The sequence below is a fragment of the Molothrus aeneus genome, chromosome 3, assembly GCF_037042795.1.
Source record: "Molothrus aeneus isolate 106 chromosome 3, BPBGC_Maene_1.0, whole genome shotgun sequence".
Classification (NCBI taxonomy): domain Eukaryota; kingdom Metazoa; phylum Chordata; class Aves; order Passeriformes; family Icteridae; genus Molothrus; species Molothrus aeneus.
In genome coordinates this window covers 104733543-104759205 of record NC_089648.1, presented here as the reverse complement: position 1 = coordinate 104759205, position 25663 = coordinate 104733543, and the positions used below count along the sequence as shown (strand labels likewise).

At 33.5% G+C, this 25663-nt stretch overlaps 1 protein-coding gene across 7 annotated transcripts in view; it reads right to left on the bottom strand.

The window, feature by feature from the left end:
• GRIK2 (glutamate ionotropic receptor kainate type subunit 2) overlaps window positions 1–25663 on the bottom strand; it is a 387751-nt gene that overhangs the window by 226735 nt on the left and 135353 nt on the right. For all 7 annotated transcript variants that reach the window (XM_066547537.1, XM_066547535.1, XM_066547533.1 and 4 more), the window contains 2 exons: window positions 13537–13704; window positions 9353–9610 (listed from right to left, as the gene is read on the bottom strand). In XM_066547537.1, the coding sequence (XP_066403634.1) occupies window positions 9353–9610; window positions 13537–13672 (394 nt within the window). In that variant the 5' untranslated portion in view covers window positions 13673–13704. The remainder of the gene's footprint in view (window positions 1–9352; window positions 9611–13536; window positions 13705–25663) is intronic.

Below are 25663 nucleotides of genomic sequence, written 5' to 3'. Positions count from 1 at the left end.
AAAATTCTCCTTTCTAAAACAAGCAAAAAACAAAAAAAAGGCAGAACTGTATTTTTAATTACACATGTCTGTGCAGGTATGTATATGCATTTGAAATACAAATCTCATTATTATGAAAAAATTTATAAGTGTCTAGACTAGGCCAGAAAAAAATAAAAACCAACCCAAACTAAAATCCCAATCCCCCTTTCTTTTAGACTAAAAAAAATAATAATTTTTAAACAGTTACTTAGTACAGGAAAGGAGAAGTGTTTAAAATTATATTCATGACTAATACTGAAGTTGCAATTACTAAAATAGCATCTATAGAACAGACTAGTTTTAGGGTTAAAAAAAATCACTGCAAGAAAACCATGGATCTAGGTTTAACTCCATAGACAGTCAAGATTTCTATTCTGATACTGTGCATATCACTTAATTTTTCTGCATCTCGGGTCTAAGCATCAGAATGTTAAATCCATTGTACTGCTGTTTCAGCATAACCAGCTGTAACTGAAGAGCAAGGCAATAATCAGCTTTATTGTTTTCCTTAAATATGCTAAGCAAGCACATCAGAGCATGGGTGCAAACATCTTTTATAGTTGCAAATAGCCAATCCCAATTCAGCTTATTTCCAGTAACAATTCTTTTCTAATAAAGGCTTTGCAGTACTGCAGTGAAAAAAGCCCTCTACCCCATCTCATATAGTTCCACAAGAGAGAACTGACGTGCCACTAAAGTTCAGAAAAGACCTTCAGTTCATGGAACAGTTTTGATCTTGAAGATCACCATAAAACTTTTTCTTTTGCCACCTGAGTACTTATCAGATGCAGCATACGGCAACTAGAAAAAAATAAATAAAAAACTGAGTCCTGTCCATCCCTTCCTCACCTTTGCATATAATGTGTGAAAATATAAGAAAAAATATCATAATTGAAGGAAATGCTGAAAATTAAGACAACATTATGCCTTATCAATATATTAGATTTGCCATCTTTTTCTAGTCTCCAGCTACATTTGACATTTATGCTCTATTATGTCAAATGCTTTGTTATGATATGACTGATTTGAAATGTTGTTGCTATTCTGTTTTCTAAATACGTTTTTTTGAACATTTTCATAAAGTTTTATCATTAATTCAGTATTATGATGGTGACAGCAATAAGAATTAACAGTCCTGGGCATTTCAAATTAATTATCATAATTGTATGAAATATGATCTCTCAAGTGGATGATGTATGAGCAGTGTAATTTAATGAGGGTGAAGAGTGAAAAAAAAAGAGCTATACTACTGTCAAAAGATAAAAGATTTTGTCAAAGATGTCAGAATCAATGACAAAAGAAGCAATACAACAAGTTAGCAATTCTAAAATGGTCTTAACTTGAAAAGACACATAAATGAACATCCTCAGACAGAATTTACACCAGCTTAGCACATTTACTCTTGGAAACAAAAGCAGTTTCATTTTTGCTTTAAAAGAAAGGAACTCGTAAGAGTGCAAGAGAGAAAAAAACTCTCTAATTGAAGCTGAAATGAATCAAGACAGTAATATTTGAACTGAGAGTGACACAGCAATTCATGAAGGGACTGACATCACAAGTATATTTCACAGTGTTCTCCCAGCCAGAGGATAAAATATGGAATCCTTTTACTTTACAATTACTACAGTATGTAATATGAAATAAGAGTAAAACTGTACTGCAGTTTGGATAAATCTTAAAGGTATGCCCCATACAAGAATGTGAAACTGATCTTGTCTCAGTTTTCCTCTTCATTTTTCACTTAGTTTTCCTATCATATATGTCTGTATTTAGACATATAAAAAAATTTCCAGTCTTCATGAAACAATATTTTGATAAGAAGTTCCCTAGGCAGTTTTCTGTAAGGTTTAAATTCTTAAGTTTCTTCAAACCCACATTAGCAAAACAATTAAAGCACTATTTGAAATATGTTAATTATTATAACTTATGGAAATATTACCTCCACCTCTATTCCTATGGCTTATCGAAAAATACTATAAAACATATTATGTACTTTTGAAACTTATTTATTTTAAATCCATAGATTTGTTTTTGTGACACTGAGTCTTATTGAAGTAAGTTCAAATTCAATTATTGGTCAAAATATGGGTGAGAGCTGTAGCAACATGTTTTCCTGAAAGATGGGCTAGAATCATGCATTTTGTTAACTTGTTAACATTTACTTTGCTTTTAAAAAAATTAATTGAAATCTGTACAGAATTATTCTCAAAGAACAATTACAGGCCAGTTTGCCATAAAAGAATAACAGAATTGAACACTTTTTCTTCTGACAACTAGCTAAAGTAATCGTGAACATCTGCATAAGGACTAAAAGTGCTTGAAAGGGAAATTTTAACTTCACAACATCCTCCATAGTACTGATATATTGATATAACACTAGAAAAAATATTTCTGGACTTTACAGAATAAATGTGCAATAACTGTCTTAGTAAAGGAATACACTAACCAGCTACATCCAAATACCACAATCAGGTTTAGCACAAAACTACTAATTGAAACTTCCCGTGAAACTACTGTGCACAGCACTTGAAACATTCTGTATTTAAAAGACTTTATGGAATATATAATCATTCAGGATAATATTCCCTCATTGTCCAAATTATTCGTGTTATTAATTATTTTAATTTTACCAAATTTGAATTTATTAAAGAAGGCTTAAAAGTCTTTTTTCCTCAATAAAAATGTTCAAAAAAGTGCTAGAAATGCTGTAACCTCTCTGAACTGGTGATTGAAAAGATGTGGAACAGAACTACATGCCATTCCAGTTTATATGCATGGGAAGCTTCAAGTCTACTTTGTTCACATACCCTACTTTAGGTACTCATTTCATTCATTCCACTAAAGCAACACAGAATAACTGTTAATTGATAATGCACAAATTAGGAATTAATTAGTTCCATTTAGCATTCTGTGCTAAGCTATGCACCCCAATTGCTATCTTTGATATTATTTATACAAAAATTTATTCATTTGCAGAATAAAATACCCACCTAGCCATTCATAAGCAGCCAGTACTCTAAATTCTGCATCTGCTTCATAGAACCAGAATAAATGCTAGCTAAAACTGCACAAGTCAAAACATTATAAATATACAAAAGTACACACGGATGCAATTAGATACAGTTTTCATCTATACATAAAATAAACATAAATCCAATTTGAGAAATCAGTATCAATGGCAGTGGAATAACTTAATATTCATTTATAATTTAATGTTTCTGCACATTTGATAGAGACATTAGCACCAGTGGTAGTAAATAGTCCTGATAGAGACTTTTGAAGATTACCCTTATCTGTCTTTTCTTTTTCTGTTCTAAGATCAGTATGAAAACATTGATGTTGAAAAAATTAAAGAATAAAAATTAATGATAATAAAAAACATACAAACAAACAAAACCAAAACAAAACAAAAAAAAAGAAAACAAAAAACCAAAGCAAAACAAAATTTAAAAAAACCACCACCCACAAAAAACAGCAACAAACCACCAAACTCATTAGGTGGATTTTCCCAAGCCTTTCAAGGACACCTGTTATTTTGTTCTAACCTAAATGTTCCTAGTTATCAACTTGTTCTGTTGATATATATTGATATCCCACAGTCCTCATAGGACATCAAGCCTTCCAGCCCTTTCACCAGCCTCGTTGGCCCTACTCAAGACACATTCAAGTACCTTAATAATATTTTGATTCTGAGAGCCATAACTGCACACAAAATCAAGATGAGGCCAAAATAACACCAAATACAGCAGTAATTAGATAATAGGAATTTTAATACCAGTCCCAAGAAAAAAATTGTCATTTTATTACAAATCAATGCCACCTGCATACTAGAGTAAATGTAGCAACAAAATGACATCTTTAAACTTCATTTCAGTTAAAGCACAGGATTCACTGCTAAAGACCAACACAAAACATTTTTATTTCTGAAATAATTTTTCAGCATTTAGTTTGGCTTCTGTTAATGGATGTAACAGATTTTTGGTGTTTATACTCATTCACTCAAGACCAAAACAAAAGTTAATTAAGAAAAAATATCCAGAATGCTGTTTATATCAACTTCTTCTGTTGATATATAAAAGTATCAATATATTGATATCTCTACAAGTGCTTCTATAATTTAAGAGCTCATCATCTAATTATTCATGCATTTTTTTCTCTTTTTTTTAATTGTCTGTAATTAAAAAACTTATTTACAGTTTGCCTAGTCTGTTTTCTTCAGCACAGAGATTAGAATACATACTCAAAATTAAGTTATTGTTTTGAGACCAATTAAATCCATTAGGACATGCAGATGACAAACATATTGTCATTTTTCCACTTTTCTTTCTTAAAAACAATTGACTGTAGCAAATCTGTAAATCTGAAAGGACTTAATTAGTGTCCAGGGACAGTTTAGTGGAATTTAATTAGCAAAGAGACTATAAATTACTTTAAGGGAGAAAAAAAACTAACCGGCCCCTCATTACATTCTGCTAGGAGGTTTTTTAGATTTGGGTTTTGGGTTTTTGTTGTTTTGTTGTTTATTTTTGGGGTTTTTTTTATTTTGTTGATTTTTTTTCTTTTTTTTTTGGGGGGGGGGGTGGATTTTTGCTGGAGTTTTGTCTGTTTCCGCATTTGTTTTTTAACACGAAATCCTAGTTAAAAGAAATATGCTTTTCCATTTAAAATGACCAAAAGAAGCAATATTTATCTTTTTTAGCAAGAAAAATGTTTTAGAGCCTTACTACAATTTTTTTGCCTGTACAAATATGGGCTATATTAAAAAAAGTCTTGATAGAAAAAAAAGGAAATTAAATCAAAGAAGGAAGCAGAAAGTAGCTATTATTTAATGCGAAAGAAAAAAATTAAAATAATGAAAGTCAGTGCAGGACTCTTAAACCAGAGATCCACAAAAAAAGGACTCACACATTTCTAATTTCCTGAAAGAAAAAACCTCATCTACTTAGTGCAACAATACCTACGCCATACAATTCTACCAGGGCAGAGGCTTTATTATAATATTAAAACCTTTGTCCATTCTATGTTCATTTTTATTTCTATTACCATATCCCCCCAGTAAAAACTGCATCTCTTTTTACCGAGTCAAGGTAGAATTAACCTCTCTAGTATATTCATCTACTTCATCTTATTTGTACAGTCTTGAGTCTTCCTTATTACACTGTACCCAACCTGATCTTTGCTCACTCCGCTGTTATTGATCATATCCCTCTAGAAACTTCCCTGTACCTATTTCAGCATGGCACAATCTCTATTTTCTCCTGTGGCAAGCTATCTTGCATTCCTCATTACACACTCGTGAACACGAGGAAGGTCTGATCAGCACAGAACAAACCAGCACTGTGAGTCTGATATGAGGAGCAATAGCTGGACTGCAGACATTCATCTTCTCTGACTTAGCCACTTCTGCATCATAAAGCACGGCCAGCGTCCATGTGCTACCCACAGTGTATTAAAAACAACTTATGCCTTTGTCTCAAATTAGGAATAAGATGCACAGCTATTCCTTCTTTGAGAATATAGGGAGAATGCTTTAAAGAGGGAGACAACAAACTAATGTCTGTTCTTAGCAGTAATCTCCATTATTACAAAGGGAGACTGGGATTCCAAATTTTCTCTCTTATTTCAAACTGGGCTCTAAGCACTGACTTCCCCTTTACCACCTTCATACTACCCAATCTCAAATCAAATTAGATCCAGACCAAATACAAATATCTATTTCATACATCTCACAGAATCATAAAATAGTTTGGGTTAGAAGGAACCTTAAACATCATCTAGTTACAATCCTGTCCTCAGAGGCAGGGATACCTCACCTTAATGTTTTGAAGGCATCTACTCTGTGGATTGAAAGACACAAAAATAGTATGGAGGACTTCTACACTTACATGGATCAGTCACATAAATGGCTTTCCTTCATACAGGGTAGAAACTTGGGGGATTGAATAGAGCTGGACACAATGTCCCCACTGTCCAGGGGCAGTTGGACTGTGCGCTTGGAGTATTGGTCTCTAGCATACCTCTGGGAGTGACACTAGAGTTAACATGGCCTTTTATGGGCTGTAAAGTGTCAAATAACCACACAGCTTTTACCATTTGTTTTTACCCTAGAAGATATATCCCACTCTGAGATGAAGAACATGGACACAATTTTTTTTTTAGCTCTGAAGCAGGTGATCTCTCCTTTATTATTACTAAACGTGAGCAATTCCTTAGAAAATTCAATAAACTGAGCCCTAATATTTAAGGAGATAAACATATTTTTAGAATGTATTTATCACATGAAATCATGCTTTTCCTCAGAGTCAACCTGCCATCTTGCAGGACATGTGGGAAATTGATAATTTCTTGGAGAAGTATCCAGACCTAGTTTATGCATGCTTTATACCTTTTTTCCTCTCTATAATAAAAGTATCAGCTGCTTTTGTATCCATGTTTACAATATTACTAAAAATACATAAAGCAAATATGAATCTCCAAAAAATATTAGTTTTAGCAATTAAATTATTACTGTAGCTGCTATACCAACAAATTATTGTCTTGACCAGCATAGCCTTTGGGGAATTGTCCATTCAGATAAAGGAAATCCATAGCTCTAAAATCATCATTAAAAAAGGCATATACCATCATCCTCAACAACCATCCAATAAAAGAGTGCAAAATGTAGGTGATTAAAAGAGAAACAAAGAAAAAAGAAATTAAGAATTGTATCCATCTTTCATTAAGGAATCACTGATCAAATGGACAAAACAGACATAAACAGTGATAAATATTTTGTATTCATTGCCTTCATTTTAATGATTTGTAATTAGGTCTTAAAATGGCACAAGTCATACAACAAAATTTCTAAATCTTAGTTGAAGCATCATTTTAAACTCTAGTCCCAGACTCATAACTGAATATTTGTCTTATCCTATGACAGGAGAGAGCCACTTCCCAAGATCAAGTGACTACTTCCTTTCAAAAGGTTCCTCTCCCCCTGCCTCAAAAACCACCAGTTTGCACTTAAACTCCAACAGATATATAAAATCTGCTTCTTTAAGACTAATAGTTTCCCATAGCTAAGAGTTGTTCCTGTATGTACTCCAAAGGCAAGTGATGCTGTGCACTTCCCAGCAGTGTCATTTGCTTTTAAAGTCCTGGAATTATCCATAGGAGATGTTACTAACAAAGAGAAGTTGACAGTCCTTAAAAAGTAGAATTTAAGTTCACTTTACAGAAAACACCACAAAAAAAGACAGAGGATAACCTTTTTAAAACAGACTGGGGTTTTTTTTTCTGCCTCTTCAGACAGAAAGAGATTTCAAGAGAAAAACAAAAAATATTGTAGATGAGATTACGGGAGCAACCACTCTTACAATATAAAGAGCCTGGCCACTCCAGAAAGAAATATCATTTTAAAGAGATTATATCCTGGAACAAGTCCTTATCCTTTTCAAATAGATTAAATAACTCAATCTAATAATTCATTGTGAATTTTATTTTAAATTTTTCTAAAAGAGGTTATGTTTGGGGTTTTGTCTCTCTCAAATATTAACAGTAATACCAAGTAGAACAAGTAGATCAAAATATATACAAGAAAACCTTCTTTTTAATTTTCTTTCCCATTTCTATTTATGTCCTGGCTTCAAAACATGATTTATTGAGATCAGGCCTATCAAGGCTGCCAACAATATATCTCTGGATATGAAGAGATCATTAAACACAAAGTATTCTTTTGGTTTACCTTTTCTTGGACAGTAGAGAATTACTGGACATTATTGAGCAAAGCAGTTTCAAAGTATTAAAACATATGAATTTTCTAATGGAATTGACTTTTTTAAGAGATAACCTGTTCTTGAATAAAGAGCTAGGCTCCAAAGGATTTTAATCAATGTGAAATATCTCCAATTTACACAAACCTTAATCATCACAACTCACTTATTTCTTTCATAATTTGGTTAAAATTTGAGGATTTAGCTTCCTTTCCTATTTCAGAAAAATAATAGATAAAAATTTAGAAAAAAAAAGAGAGAAAAAAAAAACCAAACAAGCTACATATTGCTTGCCTTAGGTCTATAAAGCTACAGTTTGATTTTAAAGCTTAAATCAAAAGTTTGATTACCTGAAACCTTTGGTAAGACCAGCCCACAAACTTGTAATGAAGCAGCCTCTAAATGTCCCTGCCTTAACGATTTTTTTTTCTTTTACGTAAAGGAAAATATCAGTTATAAACACTTTTATGCACCATTTTCTCTGCTCCCTCCTCATCTTTTGGTAGCTACACATCCATCTTATCTGAGCTTGAATGCAAGTAGGTCTTATGTCCTGGTGTAGTACCTGCTGTTTATCTAGCACAGTTAGTCTTCCCTAGAGGGAGCCTCACTTTGTTTCCTGATCCTAATTTTTTTTATTTCAGATTTGGATAGAGAGTAGCATCATGTAATGAGCACATCAACAGCCTTCCAGTTCAATGAACCACAAGAAGAATTTGAGACTCCCTATGCTCTTTTCATGACAATGATGGATCAGCCAGCATGGAAGAAGTTACCAGCATTTCCCATAAGATTTAATACGTCTTCTTTGGCCAAGCACCTTCCTTCTATCTCCCATTACAGTAATATTTTCCTCTTAACCAAAGTCTTATTTCTAACCACCACTAGACCTCAAATGAAATGTAAGTTTTACAGCATTTTTCAAAGGCACCACTGTCAAGGTGAAATTGAAAGGCAAAAAAAAATTTTAAGATGATTAAGGGAAAGGTAATAACCTAGTATATTTCTGCTGGAAAATTCAGGAATTAATTTTAACTCCTCTAATTCATCTGTAAAACAAGCCTCCAAACTTCCTTTTGGTCCAACTGCCAGGAGCTGAAACCAGGGCTCCTTCTTCACTTCTATCTGAAGAAACAGATACTAAAATTCCAAACAAATATGGCATCTGTTTTCAAACTCAACCAACACCAGAAGCAGCACCAGAATTTAAGCTTTCTATTTCACTGAGCACACTAGTGTATTTTTCAAGTTACCATATTTTTCTTCCAAGTTTAAATTTTAAGTAAAATCAAAAGACATAGCTGTTAGCAACTGTTAAGACACTGCAGAAAACACAGACAGAGTGTGACCAATTTATTGACAGCTGTGAGCTCAAACACACATAATTCAGCAACTGAAGCATACTTATGAGAATACTTATGCTAATAAGTCCACATTATTTGTTGTACACTGCCTTACCCGTAAAATTCTTGCAAACTATTAAAGATTTCTTAATTTATGAAATATGAGTAGTGGCACCCTTCCTCCCTCTCTTTGTGTATGTGAATAGATGTGCACACAGCCTGATGCTTTGGCCTTACCAGTGCTGTCATCGTAAACAACAGTAACTGTTTTCCACTTGAAGAACTGCACAAGGTCAAGGATGGCACGGCTGAGTGAAGAGAAATCCGGATAGAGGCTGACATAGAAGGAGTCCTTGTTGTCTGACACCTGATGTTTCCAGCGGGTCTGGATGTGTGGAACTCCCAAGGCGTTGCAGATGGACTGCACGGCGTTGGCTGAGGAGCTGTGGGATGGTCCGAAGATGGCTGCCACCCCAAGGGACAGCTGATCACAGGCTGAAGAGGAGACAGAAGTCTGTCAATGATGAGAGGAAAAAAGGCAGTGTGCCAAAAGGTATTGCACAATTCATATTAAACAAAAGGCACTCCATGAAATATGACTGTCTTACTGACAGATCTTCCTTCTTGTGTAGCACTTTCATTTACGCATTTCAACTTCAGAATATGCTTCCAAGCTTTCATTATAAACTGATGAATATTGACTCTTAACATCTAAACAGTGCTCAGCTATGTTTAATAAACATTCCTATGTCAGTGGAAGCTATAAAGGCCAGTAATCATGTGTCTTTTTAAAAGTACTGATGAATAAAATAGGCTTGTGCTTAGCTGCATCTTACATTTAGAAAAGGGTCAAATAGGACAGTATCCTAATTTGGGTTGTTTAAGTGATAACTTCCTCCTCAATCAGTCACCACTACTTCTACTGAAGTCCTAATTACTCAGAAATTTTACATGTGAAGTACCCCAAAGTTAATTATCAGGCACATTTTAATTTCATTAAAATGGACATTTGAATTTCTGTATCTGAAATAGGTATGTTGGTTAGTACAATTAAAGGACCAGCCTTTTCCCTAAAATTAAATTGCTGTCTGTTAGTTAAAAAAAATTAAGTGCCCCTTCTTAAAAACAGGAAATGCTCAGTTTTGCTATACTTGTATAGAAAACTGGCCCTGAGAGTCACTGACATAATACTGCTGTATTCAAGTGGCTCAGCTTCCTGTTTTCTGATACAGGGTGGCCCTACCTGTACTGTTATTAGCAGTCTCTGGTCTGTATAATCTCCCACAGTATACCCCAGTATCATCTTGTTGAATATTTGTTAGAACATGCCAAAAGAAGGCAGGAAAAAATAATCAATACCGAAGACCAGAGTTTCAGCCAAGGCCCTGCTCCTATCTCGTTCACTACCATAGGCATAACTTTTACAAGTACACAGCTCTGAAAAGCAGACTCTCCCTTCTGGGAAAACAACTCATTTGGTAGAGAGAAGTAATGAAAACCAAACTAGACACGAGTATTTATATGGGGTTTGATTAATTCTGTTACTCCACCATCAGTGTTCCTGACAGCTGAGGAAACAAGCAGTAGAAACACATCTTGCTGCATTGCTTTTCTCATCAATTCAAAATTAATTGTTGTGCACATTCTTTTCAACTTGATGAAAATATGGCTAAGTCTTTCAAGTGCATTCCAGAAACTATACTGGCACACCTTTTTATTGCTGCAGAGCACCGGTGGTTTAAATAAACTTGTCAGACACACAGGATCTTCATTGCTATTCGGTGTGTTGCCTAAATGACTAGCTCAATAAAAAAACATTTATGCTAATATTGCCCTTCCTAAGAGTAATCAACAAGCTTTATGCAAATGTCAGTAAATGGGATCACTAACAACAGCAATAGCTACCAGATGGCTTTTCAATGGACTTTTTTTTTCCTCTTTCTGAGATTTGAATAATGCAATGCTTTCACACGTGATTTAATATGGCACTGGCTCTATCAGATGCATACCAATTTTCCTAGAATTTTGAGGGATATTTTGTTGCATTTACATTATTCTTCACTGAAACAGTAACTTGGAAATATCTTCTTGACTTCAGGTTGCTTATTCATATTGTACCTTTAAAAAGCCATTAATATTTCATCTATATTCAACTTCAAAAGTATGTGTTAATAAGAGGTCTAAACAGGCTATTTTTGATGCAGTGCCTGCCTACTCACTAATGGACATGATAATGAACCACAAAAATGAGTCAAATGCTTAAACTTCATTGTTAAAATTCTGCTTTGTATCCATCATAATAAAATGAACCATTTTGTGTTAACCTTTAGCCTCTGATTCTGAACTAAAACACCTGTGAGCACAAATGCAGTTGTCTGTATTGTGAATTGATGATGCAAAAAGCTATTAGTACTAGAAGATTACACAGATTTTGATATAGCCTGAGCAGTTACAAATAAAATGTTGCTTTCTCATCCAAGATGCAAGTGGGAAAAAGGAATATATGCATTCTATTCAATATGTCTAATCAATAGCACATTGTCATTCTAATTTCAGCTATTATAGTCTAACAAGAATTAGCAACATAATATTTAGGCTAGCAAACCCAGGTAAGGGCTAAAAGTAGTTGCATTTTCTCAGGAAAGAATTAAAGAATTAGAGATCTCAGGAGAAATTTCTGTGCTGTCTGCATCCTCCCCCAGGAACAGGGAGAAAATGTCTCATTAGATTTCACAGGTCAGCATGTGCAGGAGTCAGGAAGCAGTTGAGTTTGAAAGGTGAGAAGGAAAGGAGAATGAAAGAAACAGAATTAAGATTCAGCACTTTTATTCACTGTTGGCTGAGATGGAAAGGATAGAGTAGCCTCTCTCAAAACCCACTTTAATCCATCACCCAAAACACTAGAATAACAACTCAAAGATACTCTATTAAAAGTGCATTTTTTCCTCTTTCTTTTACCATACATGCTACTCTGCAAAGAAACCATCTTACCAGGCATAAATGTTTAGCCTATAATTTTTCATACATGAAAAATGTCCAATTTTCATGACAATTTTTTGTAATAATCTTTCAATGACCAAACTGTATTTCTGTACAAATAAGGATACTCTCTTTTCATGCCTAACAAGAATCTATATTTGAATTATTTATCTGTCAAATAAACAGATAAACAGATTAGCAAGATTGTCTGTTAATCTGTTACAGTAAAAGCACTAAAAATTTCCCTTCAGTTCTAAACTGAATATATAATTAGCATTAAATTCCACTTTTAAGATGTCCTTCATGTACATTAACCATGCCACAGGAGCTTTCCCTTATGTATAATATCTAATGTTGTATCAAGTGTTTTCACTCTTCTTAGCCCACCATAACACCAGAAATCCCTTATTGTATAAAGAATTTTGTCTTTAATGCTTGGGAGAGACATGTTGAGACCAGATCACTTGACAGATTTAGGCTAGGAGCCTGCCATAAGAAACGCAGGCTGACCTCCAATTCTTTCACCCTTCTTATTGTTTTGTTGCATATAGCATTCACATGAAATTAGCTCTTCAATTTATAAGAAAAGTGGTTTTAAAGAGCAAGTAATACAGTGCAAAATTCAGTCTTACGGAGTTTTGACACGAGGCTTTGTACTTTCTTCCATAAATACTTATTGAACTTTTTGGTGTTTCCACTTTCTAGGATATAATAATGATGCAGAAATTTGTGCCTATTGTCCCTGACTTAAAAGTAAAGCAATCTGAAAATTTGGATTTTTTCTTTTTTTGAGAATCAAAGATTTTAAAATTTATGGAAAATGTTCAAACTTAATTTTTACTCTTAATTCTTCTGTAAACATATAATTTATAGTTAGGAGAAAAGAGCTTAACTCAGGCTGAGTCATGTATCTGATAGTGATAATCTTAAGCACAGACTTAATATTTAGGCTTATTTTTATGCCATGCTGGTATAAGACACACAAAATTACAACTACTACTCCCCTTTCAAAGTCTGTGATTAACTATATAAAGGCATTTGTGAAAATGTACTTGAAGTGATTGAATGTTTAAAACTGAATCCTATTTCCAGTAGAATTTGGGGAACTTGACATTTTGCTGGATAAATTTTGAAGACAGTGAAATTTCTCACGCCAAAGGAGCTGGTATAAGAAACACCCTAGTCACAATGTTCAGCAAAATTTATTTCAGATTTTAAATATTTAAGGGAATAGCTTTTAGATAGGGTTATAGGGAGCAAAGGTGGCAATGTAATTGTCAAGCAATTACCATTACAACCTTCAATAAATCAGCTCTTTAATGCCAGTGACAATAATGTCAGTCTCATTGCATATGGCTTCATCAGATAGACATTTTTTCAGGTAAGTAAACTAAGCAAGCCTTAGTCCTTCATTAAAAAAAACTAAATATGCAAAAGGTTACCTTTTTTGGATGCTTCAAAACTGTCATAAAGATTTATCTTTTGTGTGTCGTATGTTAATGTGGTGTTTGGCAGAAGAGTTCTGTTTCTGTTGATTGTGTTCACAGCAAATCTGAAGGCTAATTCTTCTGCTCCCATTGGACCAGATTCCACACACTCAAAAATGCCTCCTGGTAGAGGAACAAAGAAAAAAGAAAAAAAAAAACACTAGTAAGCAAAAAGCTCATAAAATAGCATCTTTAATAATCCTTTTGGAAAAGATTCATCAGCCCAAAGTATTTAATTCCATAAACCTGATATAGTGCAACTCATGATTTGGATGAGCTTTGAGTCGAGCAATAAGTAAACCAGCAACAATTGGAACTTACCTTAAGGAAAACCTGTTGCTTTTTTCCATTCAATACTCATTTTAGTATTGTGAATTAAAAAAAAGCGTAGCATTATATATTAACCACACAATTTAGAAGCAAAATAGGAATGGGATGAAGTATATTTAATTATTACATAGCTACTATCACTATTGTTACTATTTTATATAATTAAATTTGAAATGAATACATTTGTCCCTTCCAGATCTTCCACGACCTATGTGTGTGTGGCAGGTGGAAGGGAGACTTATGGATTCCTGCTTTCTACTTACAATATATTAATAACGAACTTGGCAGCTCACTAAAAATACAATATACAAAGGAGCATAGAACTGGGATGCCTCAAATTGTCTCCAGAAATTTAAATGGAGAGATATTTTAGCATGACTATTTGCCTGAACTGATAAATATGTTGAGCAAAAAGTCCAGATTTTGCTCTTTTGCCCTGAACTGCAAGTAGAAGTTAACTACATTCTCAGTAAATACAGGAATCCAAGAAACTGCACCCTGCATAATCTCTATCCTGCAATGAAAACATCCCCAAACAAGGCATGCTAAGAGTAGGCCATGCCTCAAATAATAAACAATTTCTAGAACACTTTTGAGCCAACCTTCATCTTAAATGAAGCAAATATGTTTGTGAGAAAATGCTGTGCATCAGCTTTTCTCATTAATGAGATATCATTGTCCATAGAATGTAAATTCTTTGACGTAACATAATTTATTCTTGGATCTGAAAAAACCAAGCATACTGTGACAATAAAAGTAATTTGAAGATGTGTCCTTACTCTGGTGACACGGAATGCCTCAGAAAAAAGATCAATATCCTTATTCTCCCTTCAGCCCTCAATTTAACACAGACCTGTCAATTCTAATGGACAGACAATGGCCATCATCACAGAATCACTAATTACAAGCCAGGTATCGTTCCTCTGAAAGGAATGTTGTTCATTCACTCTCTCTTTGCTTGTATTTATTCATTTCCAAAGTAGTGTTGTTACTTGGACTTGTATTGTCTAAAAAATTCTATTTAACACTGCTACTTTCTCAACAAGAAGTTCTCAGAATCTGAATATCCAGTGACTGGATCAAACTAAACTTCAAAAACTGCAGTCAGCTTGTAAACAGTCTTGTGAGTAACCAAGCACATAAACTGTTGGTAAAGCAAAAATGTGTATTTACTATTTACTGATAGTATTAAATATAAAAGGCTGTTTGGCTTTGCAAATATTCTTCCTCTTGCAATACATTTCTCACTACAAAACTGAGGTGTTAACCTCCTTTTCCTGCAGATCAGCCTTTTAATTTCTGGCAAGAGCCATAGGAGCAGATGCTCATATAATATTACTTTAAAAGCACAAGCCCTTGCCACTGAGATAAGATGTGACTAATAATTATTTAAGCCTTAGTCATTTCAAACTAGAAAAGAGGCAATGAAGGGAAAGCAGACTCATAAGAAAAATTTCAATATCTTCAGTAACCAATATTAACAAAACTGACAGAGCTCAAGCCAAAGAAACTTAGATAGTGTTCAGTAAATATATAAGCCTAGTACACATTAAAACTCAAAAAAGGACCATGTTTATTTTCACAATAATCAAATATGAACATGAAAGGCAACCTACTGCTTTTGAAGTTACTGGAGTGCTCTGTTCAGGAAAACATTCTAATAGACAAGCTTTTGTGCTGCTAAAACTTACAGAATCTAAGCATTGCAATTCAAATCGTGACATATAGGAGGAGAGTATTTTGATTTGGGGAAAATACTTTTAAATTGCTGCAGAAATCCAAAAATTAGTTAAATTATAAGTATAGATATTCAGAGACAATCAAAAGACATTTCCATGAACAAAATGAAAGTTAAAATAGATTTCATAGGCTTTCCTAAGGCATCTGGAGGGCAGTTATTCAATTATATTTGAATAAACCAGTATCACACAAACAATTAGGAAATCCTAACTATATCCTAAGCTAAATGGATTAATTAAAATAAATAAACATTACAGTTTCTTGGTTCTCCTGAAGTTTTTACATTGGAAGATTTATTCTCTAATTTCCATGTGTCTGAAGCTCAGTACAACCTTCCCTCTTTAAAAATCAGCATTTTTCATTATACTGATTTCTAAATCTTTGAGACTGGAAATTCTCTGTCAAAGATTCAGCCACTACTCTCAGCACAAAAAAAAAAGGAAGGAAGAGAAATTTTATTTTGACCTTGCCTATCTAGGTAACTCCTAATGTTAGTGACAGTCCATCATATAGCACGACAATTTTATAAAGATGACATGTCCTGTGAGTGTCCATGATGTGTAACTGTCCACATACACCATTCAGTGATTTCTTCCCTCACTCACTGACTTATTCTCTATCCCTGTGATAAAAAAACCCCAAACCTGGCATCATATGGTCTGTCTGTTTCAGGGTATATTTCCAGTCCTAAGAAAAAGAGAAGTAGAATAACCTGTTTCTATTTTTCTATGATTAGGATATTTTGCTAGGAGGAAGGAAAACTTATTTTCAGCTCCTGAATATTTTCACATTCTGCACTAGGTAGATACTGAAATTAAAAATAAGAACCCTAGAGAAATAGAAAGTAGACCATATATTTGAAGATTCCTAGCTATTTTCTAGGCTTTATGTTGTCAAAAATCTCCCAGGTTCCTTTAATTTCAGTTTAGTAAAATATATGGTAAAATACTTCGGATGGTGGCAGGTTCATCATAACTTTCACACTAAGAGACTCAAATCAACTGGTTCTCAAAAGTGTTTCATGTCCTACTAATATGCAGAATGGCTGAAAATGCCAGGTTCCTCACAAGTGAATACGGCTCTGGCCGAGCTGATACAGCACATACTCACACACCGTTGTTTAATTGAACATTTATTTAGTTTAAATTGAACTCAACTGCTAAGACCAGGAACTCAGACAGACACATGTCTGAATTCTGAATATCAGAATATATTAAAAAAATGGATCCTCATCCTCCAGATGGAGAATCCCTCCAAACTTGGAAGGATTGGAAGTCTATGCATTAGATGTTTCCAGGATGCTCAGCAAAGACACATAAATGAGTTCAAGCATTGACAAGAATGAAAAATTTTAAATGGTGCTTTTCCACTGCTGCACAGGAAATAGAAACTTATTCAGTAACTTTAAACTTACTATTGTGTTCCTATTTGTTACTGAGTATGCAAAAATAGTAAAAAAATTAAAACACGCTGTTTTTAAATACTAAGTCATGCAAATCCACTGGCTTAATACTGGGAGACAATCCATTAATTACATTGCATTTTTTTTATAAAATGGAAAGGAAAATAAAAGAATTGCCTTTCCAGTTCAGATATACTCAATTATGAAGGGATAGTGGTATCCAGAAGCTGTCATAGCATACTGTGTCATGTTGCTCCCTCCCAAGCAGGCTTTTCTTTACTGCTGCTTTACTTTGTATTCAGGATAGCCTTATTAATAATCAAATTGAGGAATGCACTGCAAGCCTTTAGATAAGCAGACAGAAGAGTCATAAATCTTGCCATTTGTATGGGGACAAGCAGCCAAACCAATGCCTATCTCTGTCTAGCAGCTTGAAAAATGCAGGTGTTAGGATTTGGGGTTTTTTTTAACAGAGTTTATAGACCCATGGTAGGCAGAAACATTAGTTCTCAGATGCAACGAGCATCTGAGAGGAATAGCCTGAAATTCCACTACTACCCCAGAACAGAAAGAAAAAACTTAAAAGCAGTAAAAGAAATGTGTATGTTATTCTTAACTTGCTCCAATGGTCTCATACACAGCTTCTTCATTTACAGAGTTAATGATAAGGCAGTTTGTCTCTGCCCCATAATAGTAACACCAGAGAATATGAGGTCACGTTTCTACAGCTCAATCTGTAGCCCATGAAGTTTTATAGGTTGTGTACAGTAGCTGATAGCTGTGTAGCTGAGCACTTCCAGTTTTTACTATCACAGTAACCATTTAGATAAAGCTTACTAGATTTTTTGGGGTGATCAACACCTGAGGAATATTTCAGACATGCCAATCCAAGCCAGATAAGCCAGAGCAATTAAAAAATATTCTTTAAATACTGCATCTGTGAAGTGACATCTGGGATAATTCAATTTTCCTATCAATGTTGATATGAAAGAATTGCTTTTAATGTACCTGAAATCCATTAGGATTTTTCATCAATTGACACTATTAAAAAGCCTTTCTATGACCAAGCTCTTTTACCATAACAAATAGGAAAAAATCAATCATCAATGTAATACTGCCGGAATAAGTATTACTTATTCCATTATGTTATTCAATTACATTTCTTAAGAAACACAAATCATTGAAAAAAAAAGGATAGTAATATTTTACTAAAAAGGATAAAGTGCAGATGTCCTTAATATTTTCCAAGGAAAAAGAAAATCTAAAATAGTTCATAATTATATAAGTCAAAAAAAATTATCATGAAACTGTTCAAACTGCATTTTCTGTCAAAAAAACTGTAGTAGAATTGACAATTACTGTTTACAAGTCATCCCGTTTTCCCCAGTTTTCAAATACTTTTATTAAACACAACATCTGGAGGGGAAGAAAAAGTAAACTTGTTACACATCTTGGCAAAAATTATCCCCCCAAAAAAATGTTTCCTACTCTAAAGTACCTAATTTCAAAAATAATAGGCTAACCCTCTGATTCAATTTTCCATTTCCATTCCACAACAGGGTCCCCTTTGAAAATCACCCTCTTGTGTGTTTTGTATTATCATCTCCATGTAACACCTGACAAAACCCAGCAGAAAGAACAAAATTGCATGAATCACTACATAACTATAAGTTCCAGACCGAGTTATTAGGAAATCTCTCCTTCTCTTACATATAGAAAAGGAGAGATTTCCTAATGTAGAGAACTTCTGTAATAGCAGCATACCATGAAACCTGAGCTTCTGTTACCTACTTGAAAAAATCCTCATTCAAGCAAGCTTCAAAAGTATCCAAGTAGGACTTCCTACAAGCTAATAGCAAATCTGGCTAATATTAAATCAAAGAGTTTCTCCTTTGTTTCTGGTACAGTCACAATCACCTGTTTGTTTCATGAGAAATTAATGCCATCTAATTACAGTTACAGGCTACTTTGCAGTCTGTGCCCTCTGAAAAATTAAACCCTTAAACATGTAACAGAAGGCCACATTACCTCAGATCATAGTCTATCAAATCAGTCATTATGAAGCTTACAGACTACTTGAAATTACTTAGCCCAAAATAACTGGTTCTAATGATATTGTAAATGTACGAACTATATACACAGAATTAAAACTTCTATGGTTTTTAAAATGTGAAACCTGGATAAAAAAATTCAAAAATCATTCACACATAACATTTTTCACATTAACAAAATTATGAAAACAGCAACATTAATCTTAATTTTAATTTTAGCTGTGATTTCCTTGTTTGATGATATAAAATTAAGTTTCTTTTTTTCTAATATCAAACCAGCTGGATAGAGGTCTTGCACATACACATACTAGCTTTTAATAGCTATACATTTGTTAACATTTTAGCCATATTATCCACAGACACCAATCTGCACAAATTTACTGACAGCTATAAAGGTCTTTACTAATGCTTTATAAAAACTAGCATCAGTCACATGTGACATGAACACTATTTTTTTTAATGATACAATAGCTCTTTAAATATATCAATGAAAACCTCTTTCTTAAGTACCATTAAAATGGGACTGAGAGTCTGGAGAAAAAATTATTTTAAATCCCAGTAACATTTATTCCCACCACTTTACTTTGAAAACATATAAATATATTTAAATTTTACTACTAAATTTATATTAAGTTCTCTAGGAATGATTTGTTTTTCTTTTCCTTCACCTCAGGTCAATACTTTGAATCTAAGGAAATTATGCTGCCCAGATGTAATCCTGATGTGACAAATAGCAATCCCTTTTTTTGACTGATTAATTCATATTCAGAAAATATGATCTCTCAGACAGACTTTGCTCAATTAGCTGCAAAATTTGGGAGAAAGGAGTGGCTAGTATCCGTGATAAACAACTTTTCTAAAAAGTGTGTCAAGACAGAATGAAAGCAATTCTGTCAGGTATTATACTATTAAAATATATGCTTTTATCTGACATTTTCCAATTTCAAATTGGCCATTTGGTAATTGGAGCCAATGACTGTGCAAGGAGGTACCACATGGAGAAGATAATAAGTCAAAAGCACATTATTGAGAGTTCAGAGGAAGTATTACACTATAGACATTTGCAGAGATGGGGATGATGGCTTTTTGGAAGTGTGAATGGACTACACTTCTCCAGTAGAGTTACAGCCAGAAGGCACTGAAGAGGCTCATCCCAAAACCCCCATATCACTGCCATGGCATGCACAGCACTGCGAGGAGGAGGCACAGTAGGTGCTGAGCTACAGGGACTGATAGAGGCTGCTGGCTGAAGGCATTTTAGTCCTAATCAAGTGTGCTGTGCACTGTACTGATAATCCTCTTTCAGGTCCTGTTATGGATTTGAAAGCTACAGAGATGGTTCAAAGAACTCCTTAAAGGTTGGCAGCTTAGACTTTGTGCTTCCTACAAATACAGTAGAAAATTACGTCTTAGCCACTTACTTCTGTCTGGAACAGGATTTAAGAAATTGAATCACTCTCAAACAAGATGTTAAAAATGAATGAAAAGTTTTCTTCTTTACAACGTTTTCCATAAAGCAATGTAGTTTATGGAATTATAGATTTCAAATACAGTTGTGTGAATCTGAACAATACCACATTTTTATTACTTCTTTTCAAAATTATATTGAAAGCTTTCTGAATCTCACAACAGGAAAAAAGTTGAAAAGGATTACTTGACAAAGAAAATGCTGGTTATTTGACTTTGAAGCTGGTTTTATGTGGATACAGCGCTGCGGAAAAAGCACACTTCAGCAGAAACCTTTATCCATTCTGAGTGCACACATGGTTTGGAGGAAGGAAGCAGGATCAGGAATTTCAGGGGTTGGCTTTCATTGCTACTGATTTCCTGCACATTATTGGACAAGATAATTTTCTTTAAAATAAATATTTCATCCTAAAACATCTCAACATTGCAATACAGGCACAATTATTGGAGAATCCAATATGTTTTGAAATGAGATATAATTTCTGTTCATGGCATCAGTGTATGAAGCCACGATCACAGGATCCTGCAAATTTTGCTGTTTAAAATGCATAGAACTATTAGCTTCAGCATCTAAGTTATACTTCAACTGACATTTTAGTGTCATGAAACTGCCAACTTTTAGGTATGCTGAAATCCTAAAAAGGATTTGAATTATCCATTGATTTAATAATAAATAATAATAAATAAAACTGTATCTTTTTTGATTGCACAATATGGAACGGGCTAAATAATCAGTCAGCATGTTTATATTGTCAATGTAAAAATCAAATATCAAAAGAGAAAGAGTTTGGTTCGTCTTAAATGCAGGGAAATAATAAGGAACATTATGAGGAAATAGTAACTGTAGATCTCATTTGAACAAAATTTTCCTTACCTTATAAAACTGATGAAAAAGGTTTTAAAAGCTAAGTGCATACAAATGATAAGTATCCTCAAAGTTATTTTAAATGTAACTGGGTGGATTCTAGCATCTTCAAGTCAGATGTGACAAATAACATGCATTAGAATCTTTCCTTTCATCAGCACAAATATGCTTTGAAAATTAATAAATGAAACACAGCTTAAAAATATTACTAGTCTGAAATATGCAGTATATTTATAAAATACTGCTTTTGATAGCATCTCTACAAATAATGCTCCTTTCAGTCAGAATATCAATAGAGCACAAGTAAGGATGACATATAAAATAATAATACCTGAACACGTTCATCTACAATGTTAGAATGTACTATCCATAAGATTTCTTCCCACCTTAAGGGATGTACATTATCTTTCTCTCACATGCTAAGCAATGTATTACAGAATACACTTGATAATATCAGTGTAATTATCACACTCACATAATAATTAGCCTCTCATGATTCACTGTAACAAAAGGAAACAAAGTAATAAATTAAGTCTGACTACAAAAATGGCCTCAGGAGATTTTGCTAAAACGTGTTTTTCCTTACTTTGGGTAACAAAATGTTTTGAGCTGCCTTAAAGCAACATGTTTATTTCTTTCCCTTGTTTTTTTCTGGAGATAGTCAATATCCAGATGAAAAGTTTCTCAACATTCATGAAGAAAACTTTTTTCTCCAAAACTTCTTTAAAGAAGATAATATGCAAACTTAAATGCCTAAATTTTAGAGAAATAGTCTTAAACTGGTCCTCAGGAAATTTTTACATCTGTTAATAGGCTACTAACTGGGCAGTTACCATCTTCTAACTTCCCTACTTATAAGTCCAAAGACAGACAAATCAAAACCCATTTATTTTCATTCTAGAAAGAGTCATAACATGTATCAGAACATTGATACAACCAGTTCTCTAACCTCATCATAAAGAACATAGAAAAATGCTAATAATATTGCATCCAGGCCAGGATTTTTATTTTCCATTATGATGCATGTAATTTGTCTTCTTAAATGTCAGTTTGTGTCTGGAATCTCATTTGAGAAGCCAAACCATACACAGACAATGAAGGAAATGGTTTTCACTTGCTTTTAAAAGAAAAGTGACTCGCTTAAAAGAAATAACATTTGTTAACATTTTAGCATTACTTTAACATTAAAAAAGTAAATTTATTTTGAACTTAACTCCTACAATATTGTAGTATATTTTACTAATACATCCATATGCATAAGCTGTAGAAACACGTGGGGATTTTTTGTTTTGGTTTGGGTTTTTGTGTTTCATGGGTTTGAAGGGATTTTTTTTCAGTTTTCCCTTAATAAGGTAAGCAAGAGTCAGGAAAGAATGTCAAATTTTACCACCATCCTTCAAGCAGAGCTTAGAAAAGTCGCATTTCAGAATTTTCAGAAGAAATTCAAAGAGACCATGGTTCAAGAGTAACCAGAAATCACTTCAAAATTCCTGGAAAGCAGAAAGGTTTTCCAGGATCTAAAGACATCCAAGCAGGTAGAGATTATACTTCTTATACTGCATTATTAGACACTCATGCTTGGATCTCTCAGCATTTAAAGATGAAACAGAAAAGGGTTTAAATTTCAAAGAAGTTAGAATACAATTAGTAAAAGCTAAATGTGCAGCTTACATGGAAAGACAACTTCAAGAAAATATCCTGCTTTTGATTATGTGATTATTAGGTTTTTTTAATAGCAAACTTGCTAAAACATGTGCCTATAAAGCAAAAAACAAAATCTATTATACACAGTGTTCAGAATGATGTCCTAACCAGCAGACAGCACACTTTCATATAAGGTAATTTTTCATTTTGACAGAAGATAGGCCACCATGTAGGAATTTTCAGTTTGCAAGAATCAAAAAACAAGAGCAACCCTGAAATTATCTTATATTTCTATATGCCTCTGCTAGTTATAAAAGAGGGGCCATTCCACAATTTCTAGATTATTTGCTTCTTATCCAATCAATTTCTTGTAGAAAATGCTGAAATGGGAGAGAAATTCAGGGTGGGGACTCAGGTTTTCTTCCTGAGTAATCAATAGTTCCCGCCTGTAGCTTCCTACTTGCTTTCTTAATTCTTTGATTCCTGCCACAACACCAGTGCACTTCAACAGACTGGTGTCATATGGTCAGGTCTCCTTCTGCTTGCCCCTTCTGGTTAGGTAATTTCTAATGCATCTTCAACATCAAATATCAGCATGTGCTAGCCAGAAGTACCTTCAGGGTCAAATCGCAGTTATCCAGATAATTTCACTCACTCTGCGAAGACCAAGTAGGTAATTTAGAAGCAACACACTAAACACTGCAGCGTTCAGCAAATGAGAATCACAAAATATGCAATTTTTTTCAATAGGAAAAAAAAATTCTCACACTTAAACCTATCTAAACCTCAAAATAAATAAGGTCCATTTCCTCTTTCCAAAAATATCAAAGAAAAAAAAACTTTCTTAAAAGTATTCACAAAAGTTAGGAATTGGGAAGATGCCATAAAAAATCCATTTCTTTCTTAAACTAAACTTTAAGAATACTCATTGCCATGACTTTGGACATTAAAGAAAGCCAATAAAAAGTTAATTTACAGTCACAAAAGACTAAAATTTGAATCTTACAAATGGATAAACAAAAAAAAAAAGACTGACCTAAGGCCTGCCGGATGCCATCATTAAAGTAGGTGAAACTTTAATAACTGGACCCCTGCACAGAATCTTCTTCAGAAATTAAATGTTTAAATGGTTATTTTCAGCTTTAGGATGTTTTTTTTTTTCCTTTTAATGCTTAATATTTAAGTGATCGGAACTTTAGATATTTGAGTGATTTAAGCAAGTTCAAAAACTGCGTTTTCATATTTTTCTTCCTTCACTCAAGATTGCCATGCATAGAATTCTTCAGTAACCTGAAGCAATTCCTATTATCTAATTTAATCAAGGGGACAAGAAAAAGGACAAGACATATGTAGACTACATATATATATATAAAAATATATATATATAGGTATATATATATGCACATACATACATCTGTGTAACAGATGCAGGGCACCAATATAATTCTATGAGTGGTATGAACTTTAAATATGAACAATCCCTATTCTTTATAAAAAATATGAACTTTATAAAAAGTACGAACTTTATAAAAATATGAACTTTAAATATGAACAATCCCTATTCTTGCATAAAGTAAGAATGGGTTTTTTTTCCATTATTTTTATATTTCAAGAAAATACTTTCCAATTTTTAGTTTGTTGTATCATGTTTTCCTTGCTTAATAGTAATTCATTACTACGTCCTACAGCTGCCATATAACAATGCATTCACTGGAACTGTTTATTGATTCCATTTCCCCCTTAAAGCCACTGAAACAGAGCTTTTCTTTCAGTACTGCTTGAGGCATTTTTGCTTCTTTCCAAAATGTTTTCTGACTGTATTACAATTGAACCATTTGAAATCATTGCTATAGAAATGTTGTGAAATACCAGAAAAATTTATATTAGTCTTCAAAGATTAAAAAAACCCAAAAAGAACAAAAGAAAACCCTTCAAAATCAGACTGATGGATGAGTTTTAAATGTGATAAACACTGTTAAAATTACTAATGTTCCACTGCAGTATTCAAATGTTCAGCTTCCAAAAATGTTTACATTAGAGAGTTGCTTAGAAATTAAGTCATTATCTTTTCATCTTATCAACAATCTCATCAAAATCACTTTTGTCAAGAGTACTTCTACCCTGGTTAAAATATGGTTTTGCTACCACAAGCATATCTTCTCTAGATACTTAGAAGCAATTTTCAGAAGACCAACGTGGGTTATTGAACGTTATTAGAAAAATCTTCATTGTTTCTCTCCCTGATGTATGAACTTGGACTGCAAAAAATGGGTACTCTTGTAATCTCTCACTGATTATCTTTTTGATTCTTCAGCTATGGAAAGAAAAATTAAGGGCAACGGGGGAGGGATGTACTCTGAATGCAGAAACAAGTAAGTAGTATGATTAAAAAATAATAGTAGGAATAATAGTAGGTGCTGATGATAAAAATGCCAAGTAAGAAAGAGATGGTTCTTCAGTGTTATTGTAAATTGTTAGTGTTGATAAAAGAGAAAATTGAAAACAAGTCTCTTTTCAAAAGCGGAGATATTAGGTGCTTCTGCCGCTAAATTGAGCAGAGTTAATTTTAGTTTTAAAAATATG